Source organism: Esox lucius, chromosome 14 (genome assembly GCF_011004845.1).
Source record: "Esox lucius isolate fEsoLuc1 chromosome 14, fEsoLuc1.pri, whole genome shotgun sequence".
Taxonomy (NCBI): domain Eukaryota; kingdom Metazoa; phylum Chordata; class Actinopteri; order Esociformes; family Esocidae; genus Esox; species Esox lucius.
The window spans coordinates 31,001,483-31,017,425 of NC_047582.1; the positions used below are offsets into that span (position 1 = coordinate 31,001,483).

The 15,943-nt window shown below is 45.4% G+C and overlaps 1 protein-coding gene across 2 annotated transcripts in view; it reads right to left on the reverse strand.

Annotated features, from left to right (window-relative positions):
• psd3l (pleckstrin and Sec7 domain containing 3, like) overlaps positions 1–15,943 on the reverse strand; it is a 107,585-nt gene that overhangs the window by 73,115 nt on the left and 18,527 nt on the right. For both annotated transcript variants that reach the window (XM_029125023.2, XM_010889589.4), the window contains 2 exons: positions 13,178–14,120; positions 11,254–11,727 (listed from right to left, as the gene is read on the reverse strand). In XM_029125023.2, coding sequence (XP_028980856.2) covers positions 11,254–11,727; positions 13,178–14,120 — 1,417 coding nt within the window. The remainder of the gene's footprint in view (positions 1–11,253; positions 11,728–13,177; positions 14,121–15,943) is intronic.

The following is a 15,943-nucleotide window of genomic DNA, read 5'->3' on the forward strand; positions in this document are numbered from 1 at the left end:
AAGACAGATGCTTGAAATTAACACTTAAATCTGCCCATCCATCTGATTTGCCCAAGTATCTAATTTATGATGATGGTTATGTTAATAAAATGTGGTTTGCTACCCTCCACCGTTAGAATTAACATAAGACCATGATTTCAAGACTGCCTTTTGTCTGACGATTTATATCAAAACAAACCAGCATTTCAAAAGCCTCCTGTCTAAGCTTATATAAGACAAAATATACGGTCTCTGAGGACAAAAGACTTTCAATGGTGTAAAATAATTCTAGTTCAACCCACATAACATTTCTGGACTACAATAAACCTTATATCAGCCAAACAGGCAATAACAAAAATGGCACTCTTGGTTCTCCTATGAAGACAGAGCTAAAATAAACAATATGCACACAGCCAGTGTATAATCATCTTTTTTAGACTGTCTGACCACTGAAGTCATGTGACATTGCCTGAGAAAGCACTCTTTTACAGAGCAAATTCATCTGTAACACTGGGTTGGTGGTTTCTCTGTTCTGTCAATACCAAAGAGACAGGTTGCACCATTTACAAAGAAGGAAAAGAATGTTCATTGGCATTGAAAATATTCGATGAAAACCAACAAACCCTGAAAGATCAACAACAGCCCCATAAAAACACTTAACGCTACATGCTCAATAAAACAAACAAATACCAGCTTAAGCATCTAGCGAGAAATGAGCCAACCATTTCTCGCTAGTTGCTTGACGGTGTCAGCATCAGGTTCATTCACGTAGAGAGCTCTCTGCCTGAGCATGTGGTGAGTTCAAATGCCTCCTCTTACTCTGCAAACTACAGTCTCTCCAAAAGCATGTGATGACCACGGACCAGCCCTGAAACAGCTGAGTCCTCGCAGGGTGTGTCCAAAAAAAATATATAACACAGCTGCCGACATTTCCCAGCAATGACTCGTGTCATCTCGCCCAATCGTGGTCTCACGAGACCTCTTTCTGGGACAGAGGAGATTTTGGCTTCCAGTGTCCCAAATGGCTCCCAAGACCATAAAGGGCTCAGGAGGAAAATAGGGCACTCGGCAGAGAATTAGTGTTTTTCCACAGATCGTCTAGGCACTATGAGATGATAGTGGATCATCGTTCACACTGCTTTTTCAGCTGCAATATTAACATAGTCTTACATTTTAAGTGCAAGATAATAAGTGAATATTGCACAATTCATTCATTCCACTTGGCAGTTACATTTGTCAGTGGAGGACCATCCTAGCACCAATTGAGCTCAACTAAGAGAGCTGCCACTTTGCCTTATTAAACCCTGTTAATATTGAATGTGGACCTGACTGCAGATATGTATCATTTCAAATGTTCCAGAGTGTGGAGGATCACTCATCTCAGCAGGGTTCATGTCTGAATTTAGGAGAGTATTACATTTTTTTCCAAAAGTATAACCCGTGCATTCTCAAACATCCTCCGACACTGTGTTGCAATACTGCATGGATTAACAGATGAACCACGTCGCCACCAGTAAGCCGACGCAGATTACTCTGTTATAATTACATGTTTTTTTCTTTTTTAAACCAACAGTGGTTGAATATAAAAAAAAGACTTAGTTACAAGTGTCAACATGGACAGTGTTTTCAGTCGTTGCAGCATTAGGCCTTTGTAGGAAAACAACCTCTGTTTTTCCAGCGCTGTGGCTACAGTCTAACCCACCAAGCCAACAGAACCACATTCGAACACAGCCCAGTCTCAGGCCAAGTGATCTTCACATCACCGCAATAGAGGAATTGGATAACGATTGAGACAGCGTCCCAAAAGCCAACCTTTTCCACCCCCCTATTCAGCGCATGCCTTTTTGTCAAAAGTCTAACAGGGAATGGCAGTCAAAAGTAGTGCACTAATAAAGAACAGGGAGCCGTTTGAGACAAAACCTAGAAGGTTATGAATCATCTCGTTGGGTTTATGGTTTCTTTAAAAAGGTGCTACATTGTGGCCAGTGCAGTAAACTAAATCATAATTTAGATCAGTTTCCTCTAACTCCTCTATCTGAAGAGGGAACTACCCAGAACGAGGAAGTCCAGCTGTCACCATGACAATATATACACTACCCGAACAAACACGACGTAAGCCTTTCACTTCATCAAAATGAGGTCTAGTTATGGCTGCTCCTGCTTCAGAAACGAACATGAGTTTTTAATTGGAGTGGATTATTTTTTTGGCTGAATACTTTAAGTGAAGAATGTCTAACCACGGAGGGAGAAAATGTCTCCCAGTGGGTTTACAACTGAAAATAGCAAAGCAGGCAGGAGGGCAAACCGAGGGCGTTTCATCTGTACCTGATCCAAACTAAATTTCACAGCATTCGTTTAGGCCTAATGGCAGAAACAGACCGTTAGCTCAACCCTGATGAACATCCAATTGAATTAGTTGTTGCCCTTACAATGATACCTCTCTGCAGGGCCAGTACTCACAGAGCTCTAGGATCGCTTTTAGTAGATCGTAATAGAACACAATTCTAGATCAGCGATTCTAGATCCACACTTCTAGATTTTACTCTGAGACAAAAGTATGATTCTGGGTCTCTTTTCACAAATCATTTAATCTTACCACTAGGAGGACTCCTAAACAGAAATTAAAGTTCCTAACTAAGAGTTTCCTCTTGAAACCTATTCACAGCTGCTAAGACCAACTTTTACTAAGGATTCAGGAGAAGTCTTAAGCTAAGTGAAAGGGCGGGGTTGACCCCATTGCTATGGATGATGTCGTGTTCCATGAACAAGCTTACTTAATGATGCCCACAGTGATTGGCTGATAGCGGTCTCTGTCAGTGAATTCATCATAGCAATACAGTAAAACGATGTCATTGCTATATTGAAATAAAAATGTAGGCCAAGTGTCACTGATTATACATGAAACCAATAATGATATACTGAATAGTCAAGAAATGTTCAACTAATTGTCAGCCTCTTATGTCTGGCAGCTCCTAAAGAAATGCGCATTCATCTTTTGATTGTGCAATAATTATGTGCAATTATGTGTCCCTTTTATAGCACCAACTACACCATGGCCATAGCTGGACCACCTGAAGTTGGCTTCGTTTCTTCGTAGTTGGCGTATGAGGAAACCAAATGATTTGTCGGACGATATGAGGTCTGGGGAAGGCATTTGTTTGATGTCATATTCCACTACAGATGACTGATATATGGGTAGTTTGTCTGCATTGCATATCTGCATTTTCCTTGTGGCCGTGTAGAGTTGTCACAACCTTGATGTCCGATATTATTGGGTTGTTTCTGTTTGTTGGGGAAGTGACTGCATCAATGACTAGCTCTACTATGATCATAATACCCTTGTGATTAAGGTAATACCTTTTTAAAAAGCTCAGTATCATTAAGTGTTTCTAAAACGTCAACCTGATTTCCAGTCAGATTGCCAGCAGCAGCCCTTTTAGGATGGTTTGTGATTTGGTCTTAGTGACTTAGGAGTCCTCTTGACTACTCCTGACATTTCCCAGATTTAGGAGCTGGTTTTAGTGCTAAAACACTTTGTGAAATACTCTTAGGCCAAAAAGTTGGGAGTCTTAAAGTTAGGATTTTTTTACTACTAAAGAGTTATTACTAAATCAGCAAGTTAAAAGCTACTTTTAGCCTTAAGATGTTTTGTGAATATGGCCCCGGGTTTCCAGTTGTGAAAATGAAAATACACGATGTGCAAAATTATTTTTTCTTCCCGTTTTACACATTTGGACACAGAAACTTGAGCTGAATGCCAACCATATTCATTGATGGAGGCAACCCAATTTACTAAAATACCCAACATTTTTATAATTTTTTAAAAAGGAATGCAATCCTACCTTTAATCATCACATAAAACGGATCAATTTAAAATCGGGTCCACCAAAACCATTGCAAGTAACTACATCATCATTAGAGTGCCTTCCATAATGGAATCATATGGGCGTGTGGTAACGCCCTGTCAAGATCAAAAGACCTATGGGAAGCCCTCAGAGAAAAGGCTATTGAAGCCCACATAAATTATAATAATATCTGGGGTTATGGAATGGCAGAGTCAAAGATCATATCTCAATACTATTGAATTGCTGTGGAGGGACTTGAAACTGAATGTGCGTGCAGGAAATCCTTTGATCATGACAGGTGAAATACTTCTGAAAAGGGTAGGCAATATTAGTGCATGTAAGAGACTGAAAAACAAAGTTACAAGAAACAAAAGTCAGCCGAATGGGGCAACACCAGCTCGGCACATCGTTTTCTCCACTAAAATGTGAAAAGGGCACTTATGTTGATTTCTTTTATTTAAGTCTTTGTCATTTGTTAACTTAGGTTACCTCTATCGATCAATGTATCTGAAGTCAAGATTACATATCCACAAGTCCAAGTACGTAAGAGACACCTGTCAAGGAGGTGTACTTACTTTTTAACTTTTTTCCATTTTGACATGGTATTCCGTCAATCCCATTTCTCCAACATACGTGCTGACTCGGTCATATATTCAACATCTGTTCTTTCCCCTAACTGAAACACAACAGCTTTTCAAAGCCAACGGTTTGTATAAACGGCCTTTATATGACAGAAAAACAGTTCTGGTATGACCTCATATACACTAATCAATATTGAGCCAAGCGAAAGAAGACATTTCTGGAATTTCCTGCTTTCCTGAGTATAGCATCCCAAATCCTAGCCCCAGCCGGCGTCAGCCATACCACACCTCCTCTATGCAGAGGGCCCCTTCTCACTCCTACTCCCCCCTTTAATACCATATGGCCCAGCCGGCAGAGTCAGACTGCTCAATCCATCACAACCATAGTGAAGGGAGTGGAGGAAAGCACCGGGAACTACAGCACTGATTCACGCCTAAAGAGTGTGTTGTACAGAAAAACCCCTCTGAGTGAGGGGGGGTTTTGGGAGAAGTCAGAGTGCAAGACACTCCCTTTCCACTTCCTCATTCTGAAGAAACGAAGCTGCTGTCCATGATCTTCCCACGTGTCAGGTCAAGGAGATGAACAGTGGATTTTGTTCAGATAAGATTCTCCCCTCCTAAACACTGTATCCTTGCAGTATTGGTCAGAGTTGTCACTGCAATCTGTTACGAAACCGATCTTCGATCTGTACGTAGCGGAGACCTCTACACAGAGTGAATGCGGACATAGAGAGGGAGGAATGGATGGGTGGAGAGGGGAGAAGGGATGGATGGGTGGGTGGAGAAGGGATGGGCGGGTGGGTGGGGAGAGGGCAATCTGTCAGTTGGGCAGTCTTGGGTGAACTGCAGTGGGGTTGTCAAAATTCACGGACCTGACCTCACCTCGGGGTCATGTTTATGAGCAGCCAAAAGTAACGAGACACTTGGACACAGGAATAAAAATCACTCATTTCCTTTTTAGTTGACATTTAATGCATTGTTCAGATCCGTTATGAATTCAACTGCACATTGTTTTGCCCCGTCTTTCTATGGTGTCAGGTTACACCTCATTGGTGTACACGCCACCCATATTTAAGAAAAATAGCATTTCACCGCAACCTGAAATCAATCTACATTGGTTCCATTTGGCAATAATTATAAAAACATTCACATTGAGGCATAAGGCATTGAACAGAAAGGCTTTACAGAGCCACACACAAGAAGTGTGATGACTAAGCTTCCACCTCTGAAACCTGACCAGGAAGAGATATGATAAGGACCCAGGCTAACGGGAGGACACTGAAAACTCCAAATGAATTCATTAAAAAGGTTCAAACATGTCCGCTGCAGTGACTCAAAGCAGCAAAGATAAACACATGGTATTGGTTAGCCTTTTCCCCAATCAGCTCTAGGGGAGAGGCAGACTGGCTCAGAGAAAAATCCAGATGAAAGAGAAAAACAGAGGCAGAGAGAAGTAGACAGACAGATACAGAGAGAAAGAAACAAAAAATAATTATAGTGAAATAGAGAGAGAGACAGACAGATATACAGGGAGAAATACAGAGAAATATATACTTAGAGGGAGATATACAGAGAGAGAAAGACAGAAAGCTGAGTCACACTGCTCTTTCCGACAGTGAGTTTCTAGCTATAGGGCTCCAGTGCTGCTGGGGTTAGGATGAGAGAGACAGCTCCATGACAACACACACCCCTGAGGGTCTGTAAGTTAGTCACAGTCAGCATCTATGACTCACAAAGCCAATGGCCACACCGGTAGAAAACGCATTCACACACACTAGGGGTCGACCGATGTTGCATTTCATGGCCGATTGCGATTATTAGTGAACACAGAGACCGATGACCAATATTTGGGGGTGAAGTTTTCACTGTCGAAATTTTTAGTACTAGAAAACATAACAGTTAATTCATTATATTTTGAAGAATAAAGTGCAGGGAGCGCCGAGTAGCATATCTTGTGAACTTAAATTTCATATAGCCCAAATAGCTTCCCAAATCAGATGCACTTCACTGTTAACAATATTTGTCAGGTTTCTTCCCTGTAAAAATGAATGAAATAAGTAAAATGTTTCTGTAACTAACTTTGCTGTGGTGTAGCAATCTGCAATGAAAGGGGGTTTCAAAAGAAAAAATTAAGAGGGTCGAAGAACTAAAATATGCTTAAACTATTAGAGCACAAAAATGCTTCACCTATTACAGTGCAAAAGCTTTGAAAATTCTGTGTTGATTCCAATTCTATGAATGTTAACAGGGAACCAAACATTATTACTTCTATTGCGTCATGCTTAGAGTATGACCAGCCTTGGTATAAGTGACCCGCAAGAATTAACATTGTCAAATCGTCTGCTAGTCATCTGTCCAAATGAATGGTAAACTCTCAGCCATGGATCTCTGTTCTTCTTTCCCACTTCTCGCTCACAATTTTGACAGTGTTGGTTGGCTATTTACTTGTGATGCATAACCAATCTGATAATTTTACGAGTGGTACTTTGAGCAGAGAGAGATGCGGCTTCCATAGAAGCGCTTTACAAACGAAGTATTTTATCATCAGTTATCAGACAAATGAACAATTCCGATTATTAAAAAAAAAGTATGATTATCGGATCCAATTATTGGTCAGGCTGATAATCGGTCGACCCCTAACACATACACACGACATGTGATTTTTAAAACATTTCTGTAGCTAGGACACATTTCCTATTGACATTCCAAATTGTTCCTTGTCATGATTAAAGATGACATAAAATGGTGTTTACATGCCTCTTACACCAAGCTATGTGTTGGTACTTCATATAAAAATGCAATTATTTGGCATATCAATTCAAAATGTTACAGATAAAACATTAAGCAGGTAGCGTATTGTGTCTTAAAAGCATATAGTGTACAAGCTTTCCTCCTTTGGCAAAACCGGATTCAAATGGAATCTGGCATATTTAAAAAAATAATTAAAAAAATAATAATAATAATAATTCTTCCATGGTGGATACATGAGACAGGGTCAACAAAAGCCACTCTTCCATTACCCTGTTGTTGGGTCCATTCATCGTTTTCCAGGTCATGGTAAAGAGGATGGAGATTTAGGACGGTCTCTTAAAACAAATGTCAAAAGGCTCAGACAGTTGAGACGACCACAAGGTACAGCTGAAGTGCATCACGAGGGATGACAAGCCACAGTAACAGTCAAGTGGAATAACCAACTGGCTCCCCCCACATTTGTCCAACATAAGGCCTGGCTTCAAGCAGCAGGTTTAACATAAAACGATTAGGCCTGAATTCAAAGCGCTACATCTGGCGAATAACAAGATACTGCTAATAGGGATATACCATCCCTACAGTGAAGCATGGTGGTGGGAGCATCATGCTGTGGGGATGATTCTCAGCTGCAGGGACTGGGAGACTGACCAAGATTTGAGGTAAGGATAAACAAAGCAAAACTCATACGTCATTGAAGAAAAACTGATCCAGAGAGCTCAGGATCTCAGACTTGGACGAATCATACAACACAACAACTGGCCAAAGCACACAGCCAGTGATAACTGTGGGGAGACTGGAAGATCGCAGTTCACGACGCTCCCCATAAAATCTGACAGAACTTGAGAGGATTTACAATGAAGAATGGGAGAAACTGCCCAGAGTCATTCCCAAGATGACTCAAAGCTGTGATAACTGTGAAACGTGTTTCTAAAAATAAATACTGAATAAAGGGTGAGTACAGTATGCAAGATATTTAAAATCTATGTATTTTCTATATATAAATTGGCAAACATTTCTAAAAACATGTCACAGGGTATTGTGTAGACTGATTACAAGTATAGTAAAGGGGTCCCTAATATATACTGAAGGCAGCGTACCTGCAGTAAACCAGCACCTTAAATGTAATCGTGTGTATTCAATGTATACAAGACATTTCCGAGCCGTCTGGTGAATCATGTGAATGACCTTTACATTTAATGATTACTCTGAAAGGTGCTGGCCTGCATTTCACCACCATATCGGCTGTCCAGAGTGAGTTACCGGGCCGCACGTTTTACCAGCGGCGACATAAATATCCTGAGTGACTAGCAAGATCTTCTGAACCCATACAGCAAACGGACGAAAACGAGACAAATATGTTTTCCATTTAGCATTACACTGAAAGGCATACGGCTGCTTGTGTCACAATTCCCTTTCCTCGTGGCAAAAGAACAAGAGAGCGAGTGGGATAAGGGCAACAGAATAAATATAGCAAAGCTCACTGTTAAAAACCTCCGCTGGGGAGGGAGGGAGGGAGAGATGGAGAGATGGAGAGAGCGAGAGAGAGGGAGAGTCAGAGAGAGGGAGGCAGGGATACGGAGTCGGCTTCTGTTTCTAAGCTACACTGCGGAGCACGCAGCACACGTTTAACAGCAGACGAGCAGAGCAAACCGCCATGCTGCAGCCATCGTCGCACCGACAGGGCAGCATGTCACACACTGTCACTTACCGGATGGCGTCAGCGCCGTCTGCAGGGCCGCTCTGCGAGAAACAGGCGGACACGAAGGAGCCCATAGGAGCCAGTGTTCCCGGGCGAGGGGCAGAGAGGAGCAGGAAGGAGGAGAATGAAAGAGCCTAAGAACGAAAGTCCTCAGCTTTAGCCTGCGCCATGTGACCGGCGAGCGGGTCCCTTGGTGCGCTGCTCCCGACCTACATGGAGACAAGGGCACTGCTGTTCTCTTCCTTCCCGCGGCACCAGCTGCTGCTTGGACAACACAGGTAGGTTGCCACGACGCTGCCTGTTCATTAGAAGCCGGCAGCTCCTAGCCGACTGGCCTGGGAGTGAGTGTGTTTGTGTGTGTGTGTGTGGGTGTGTGTGTGTGTGTGTGTGTGTGTGTGCCGCAGCAGGAAGCCAGTGATATGTTGAGTTTAGTCCACCACAGTGCCACAGCACTGATCTCCAGGAGGATCGCGTCCTGCCTCCCTCTCCACCTGCTGGAGGGGTCCGGCCTGCCAACGCACGCCAAGGCCACTCCTCACGGATGCCTGATGGAAGGATGGACTGGGAAGGGTGCCGGCCACTCGGCTGGCGGCAGGCAGGCATAATGTGCGTGTTTGCGCGCGCGCGCGCCTGTGTGTCCTTCAGTGTACAGGGGTGAGCGTTATTGCCTGGGGGGGGATCGTGTCTGCTGTTCTACTGAGGCAATAAATAACACTGCTGCTTAATATCCTCTAACCTGGTGTGGCAGTGAAACTGCCTTCACAGGGGGATGGTGTCTGCTGTACACGCACGCACGCACGCACGCACGCACATGTGAGGCTCACGAGAAAGATAACGAGCACTTTGATGAGGTGTGTGACGTAACGAAAATATTGAATGCCCAATTCATTTTGCAAAAATAGCACAATAGCCGTAGTGTTTGGACAGAGAGTCAATCGGCTGTGTGAAGCACCAGAGCCTTCCAATTTCATTCTTTCCATATGGTGGCAAATAGGGACAGATTATAGCGTACTGTTATGTAGCAATATAATTAGCATTGAAAATGCACTGCTCATTTGACCTTTTGAAGTCAATTCATTTCACTCATTACTCTCATTCATCTAGCCACCGTCACATTATGTCGGTTCCCATCAAAGACAGATGATGTGCGTCTGACCTCGGGTGAAGCTCTCTTTTCAAACATGGCAGCAGGGTCAGACCCCTTTGCAACATGAACATTTAAGTAAATAACGTAGCTTGCTTTTAAATGGACTTTTCTCATGAAACCTGGAGGTAAAATTAAGGAAATGTCTGCCGTCTCCACACCCCCAGTGGCCATTAATACATTCATAATTCAGCTGTTTTTCCAAGGTGCTCTTAGTTTTGGTTGTTTTTGCCAGCTTTGAAAAGTACCAGTGAAAACTAGCGATAATGGAACAATGAGATGCAATTTGACCGTGGCAGATTTAGGATTTACTCAGGAATGCTACAAACTGCAAATAACAGAACAATGGGCAAGTTATTGCAACAGGGCTGGTGGGTTGTACACATTGGGAGCATGTCATAACTGAAAGGTCGCTGGAACAAATCCCAGAGCCAACAAGGTGAAAGAAAAAAAATCTGGTTGCCGCAAAACTGGCATGGAACAAATTCTCCAAGCTTGTCTCAAGGACAGTGGAAAATTTAAAAACCTACTTCTGATTCACACTTAATCATACACCTACATGTGAAATGGGACAAATAAGCACCTACTTTTTATGAATGTATAATTTATAACCATTTATAACAGCATGTAGCACATGAACACTAACAAAAATAGCACTATACCCAAAGGCTCCAACATCCAACCATAAAAAATAAACTAAAAATATTGTAAAATATAGTGACAACAGCCTAATTGGCAAGCCAAAATCCATGACAACCAGTGGATTAGGACGCACACATTTAAAAAAAAATTATCAAGCAGACTTTCCTTGTATGCCAGGGTAATAAATTATGAAACTTAAACACTTAATTACTACCAGCAGCCATAATTATCACCCACAACACCTGGGGAGCATAATTGTCTGGAACCCTGTGATGGATAAAGGGTTGTTTCAGGGAAACAGGCAGTGATGGGGGGTTACAATTCCAAGGCTGTATTCTTGTCCCAGCCTGCCCATGTATTGTACAGTAGTGAAACATACCCATCATTGTCCAGTACAGCACTCCGATGGGTGCAACTGTGGAATACGTCCAGCAGAGGGCAGCATTACAACAGCAATAAAAATCAGCAAAGCCTAACAGCTGTTTTATGTGCAAAGAACCTCACCCGGCAGCTTGTATTCGTGCCATTTAAGACATCCCACCACCTGTTTCAAATCACCGTGAGCCCGTTCTGATCCGGCCACAATAACAACACGGTTTTCTATTTTCCTACCTCAGCCCAGCGTGCAGCCGGTCCACTGGGTCGCTGGAACGTGTTCTCGATTGGCCGCTGAGAGCGAGGTCCCCACCCGGCGCCGCCAACTCCTCCACGTAAGACGACGTCACCTGCAGGGCGTCTTTCCCGCCCTTCCCCGTGGTCGTGACGCTGAGCACCTCCTGGCGCTCCCTCTGGTGGCCGGCCACGGGGGACGACGGTGGGAGGTGGGCCGTCTCCTTGAGGCGCTGCTGGATCATGGGCGTGAGGGGCAGGTCAAAGGTGTAGCCGGCCTCGGCCTCGTCGTCAGCCGAGGAGGACAGGGCCTCCAGGGAGTCCAAGCTACTGTAGAGCGTGCTGCGGAGGCGCTCCGACTCCAGGATGCTCTCAAACTGCCAGCTGAAGACGTCCGTTGCCTCCTGGCTCTCCGACGAATCCGGACCATCTTTAATCTCAGCCGGTCGGCTGCTGCCGCTGTCGGTCACCGGGCTCCTGGGAGGGTCGAACGAGAGACAAAACAACATGGAAAATCCATGGAAACGTTAGAAAGCAAAGTCATGGCTTTGTCTGGAATCCGAAACTAAACTTGACGGAATACTAATTCCCGTGCTAATCTGACCAGACGAACGGAAAAGGCCAAACGATTGACACAGATTGGATTCGGCAAAAGGGTGTGACCGCCGATTCAGTGGCTTTCTGGGCTACCGGCTTGTGGACGCCGGGCAGCACTTTGGCAGGCATACGCAACGCAACAAAAACACTGCCACATTGCAGGCCCATTACAGTAAATAAGACCTTGCAGATATACCACCAGCCAATACGTAATTTCTGCAGCGCAACAACTCAGGGTAAGCCACATGCGCGACTCCCATCATCAGCGGCAAGCCGTGACCCAGGACTACACCCAGGACTCCTGGCTGTAATTTTGACACAGCTGTACCATGGGAAGTGCTTCTTCCGCTGAGGGTTTGGCAGCCCCGGGTCTTCTGAATGGGCCCATTTACGGCATCCCACTATCCGCCACAGTTGGCGGAGCGACTCCCAACCCAAATAAGGAAAGTAGCAATAAAGAGGCTAATCTCATTGTCACGTTGTTGCAGGGAGTAAAGTATCCGTCTGTGTGATAAACACCTCTGTGGAAGGGATGGAAATGAGACGTTACCATATATTATTTAGAGGACGCCTTTTCGCAGCAGGCCAGTGCATATCCAACTGAGCAGATGTGATTATTCTACTCGTACTTGGAAATTGGGCAAGATCTCAAATTGCAATGAATTAGAGTCCTGCTGTTAGGAATGGAGGCTTTCATTTCATTAAAAATGGATGCAAATGTGACATCCTTAATATAAAAACCCCATGCACTGCTTAGTTCCTCTAACAGCCACATTCACAGCCCCGTTATAGAGACCTAAAGGCACTGTGGTGAAGTCCCAGAGGAAGTTATAAAGCATATAGTTCCACTATTAACCCTGAGACTTGAAACCTTGTAACCTTCCCTCAGTATAACGGAACAAGTTTCCATGGTCTGCGACCATCCTAACGTCCATTTTAGTGAAATCCCTGCAATCAAAAAGGAAGGTTTAATGTTTTATGGTTTGTAAAAATCATCATTGGGCTGTTTTTTTGTACTGGATCTTTAGAGAATTATAAAATGTGTTTCTGTACGCTGGCGATTATTCTACAGATAAGTGGGACACCGAGATTGGTTGTTTGGTATATATCCTTGAATAATAACTCCTTGAAAAATGGTTCATCTTTCACTGACACGCGTGGGCTAGCGTGCCAGTGTTAACCAACGAGAAAAGGGTCTGGCACTGCGTCAATCCTCGCAAGCAGAACAGCGTTCACGAATGATGCCGTCAGTTCTTGACGCCCGCAGTATGAATTGCAACGCTCGCGTAACACAATGCAGCCCTTCCTGACGGTGGCAAGTGTGACGTACCTGTCAGACTGGGGCTCCTGCGCGGCGTCAGGGAGGCCCCGGAACACCTCGTCCTCCAGGGACAGCCGGCACGGGGGTCTCTCCTGGGGACTCGGGCTGTCCATGGAGCTGTCCACCTTCAGGTTGTTACAGCTCCTCCTCCCTCCCTCCCTTCCCCTCTCCGAGGCCTCGCTCCCCCCCTCGTGGCCCGTGGTGCTCCCCGGCCGGCTCTCCACAAAGCGGAGCTTCTTAGAGGGCTTCTCCCTCATCTGGCCTCCGTCCAGGAAGGCGGTGAAGATGCCGGGGATCTCGGCCAGGATTCTACTGGACTCAGAAGAACGGTCGTCCGGGAGAAGCCCAGGCGCCGCCCCCAGACCTGTGTCCCCCCCCATGGGCTCAGACTGGTCCCCGTAGGCACTGGCGGCCTCCTCCCTCGCCCCAAAGACCGACCCAGGCGTGACCGCGGGGGCGGCCCTGACATCTCCGTTTACCGCCACCGCGGCTGCCGCGCCGGAGACGCCCAAAGCCTTCTGGGCCGTGGAACTGTCTTTCAGCAGTGCCTCCGTCCACGAGTCCAGGAGGAAGGTGGGGGAGAGGAACGGGTCCCCAGGTGAATCCAGACCCAGAACGCTCATGTCTAGGCCCAGGTCCCCGTACGTCCCAGGTCCCTCGGGCCCCTGACCGTTCATCTCGGGGGTCCGGCCGGCCGTGTCCGGCGACGACCCGTTCAGACCGCTGGAGGGGATCATGACGGCGGCGCGGCGCTGTTCACCGCCGTCCGCCGGGTCTTGGCTGTCCTCTGGCTGTGCGTCGGCGAGGGTGGCTGCAGCATTCTGGCTCCTGGCGCTCAGGCCACTCAGCAGGTTGGCCAGCTCGCGGTCGATCTCCAGGAAGAGCGAGGTCTCGTCCACGTCATCGTCCTGGAAACAGGCGTCCAGACTGCTGCCGCCGACCCCCCCCTCGTCTTAGATGGAGAAAAGAAGGCGTGTCAACACAGGCTGCAAATACCAGGAGGTGAATAATGATGCAACATGTACACGTTATAACAGCCACAGATGGCATCCCTGGCATCGGACATGGAACGATATCATCATTTTCTAGACGATGTGGTCATAAATCAATTAGGGGGGAGTGTAATTTGGGTAATTCTTCTCTTTGTGAGGTCTCCATTGGGCTAGGGCTGAATAGCGCTTGTGTTTTATTTGAACACTGTGTTGCTGTGTCAACTTCATAAAAGGAGAAAGGCTAGGAAAGACCCAGGGAAGGGCTGGGATGAGTCCCAACCCAAACGAACACATTTAGCCGCTTTCCTTTCATTTCTTCAGACACACACAGATGTCTCATTCACTGGCTGGAAAAGGGCATCTCACAGTGGACAATAGCTCAGCATCCTCAGTTTACACAAGTATTCTGTACTCACAGCCTAAAATTCAGACATTTTTCCCCCCTGGTATTTGTTCATTAATGCTAGTCTAATCGCATAGCAACAGCCCTGTAGTTAACGACCCAGGAGGCATTGCTGCACCCATTACGGCAGCACATTTCCCCGTGATAAACAGCAGAGTTAACAAGGTAGACAGTTGCTGAGCAGCACCAAAGAATGTGTGAAATCCAACCGTCAGAGGCAATTGCCCTTCCGTTGAAAAGGGCAGAGTTAGTGTTTGAGCGCACACCTTCCTGTCTGCAGCGGGATGACACAGACAGGTGTGAGACAGACAGGTGTGCGCGATCAGCCTCTTTGAACACTGTGCCCAGTATAAATACTAAACTAACTAAACAAACCTTAGGGCTTGCATTCCAGATTTCACACTGGCCTCTTGTTGAAATTATGAGCAAAGTGAGAGTGAGAGTTGGAAAAGACAGCTGTGTCAACTAATAACAGTGTCCAGTTCTCACTTTGCTACTGAGTAAGCCACACCACGTTTATCACTGACATGCAGGCTAAACACTATGTTCATGATTTAAACAGAAATAAACACCCAGAAAAGAGCAGAATGATCAAGTGCACATTGAGCAACCTGCTCTGCACTGTTCAGGCCAGACAACAGACCTGTACTTTGGACCATACATAAAGCAACCGGTTCAAAGGTCGTTTTAAATAGGGCACACCTTTTCTTAACTGTAAAAGCAATTGTTTCTGAGCATTTTCTTCTGTTTCCTGTACACTAAAAACAACCCATGTCGTCAGCCACATTACATTTCGAAGGAGTGTTCTTTAAAATTACGTCTCGGTTCCCTGAAAGGATGCCCGCAGGTCAGAGACGGTACAGAACCAAAGACCACGCAACTCTGAAGTCAGGATCTCCCTGATTTGGGTCTGGTTTAAAGGACTTAAGGCCAGAGGCACTACACCACTAGATGGCAGTATTGCGTAATTACTACCTAAGAGTATCTAATGGAATGAAATACAATACCATACAAGACAAATTCATGACCATGTCCCTTCAATAACCAAACAGTGACTCAATTAAGGGCTGCAGCATGTCCGTACTCCCTCTGCACAAGGCAGATAAGAGCGGGAAAATACCCCAGCCATTTTCAAACTAAATCAGCACACAAACGCAAGCCTACCGGAGACATTTCTCCCCATTTTATTAATTTAGCGGAGGCTCTTTTCCAGAGCGACAAAGCTCTAGGGGCCGCAGAGCACTTGGAAACTTTTGTGCAACAACAAAGCACAGGGAAACAGGAGCTGTCCAGGCTACCTCAGATCAACTGTCAAAGTGCACAAGAGGAATGTGAACCATGCACATCACTCCTGGGTTTAGCGCCACGCAAAAGGTGACT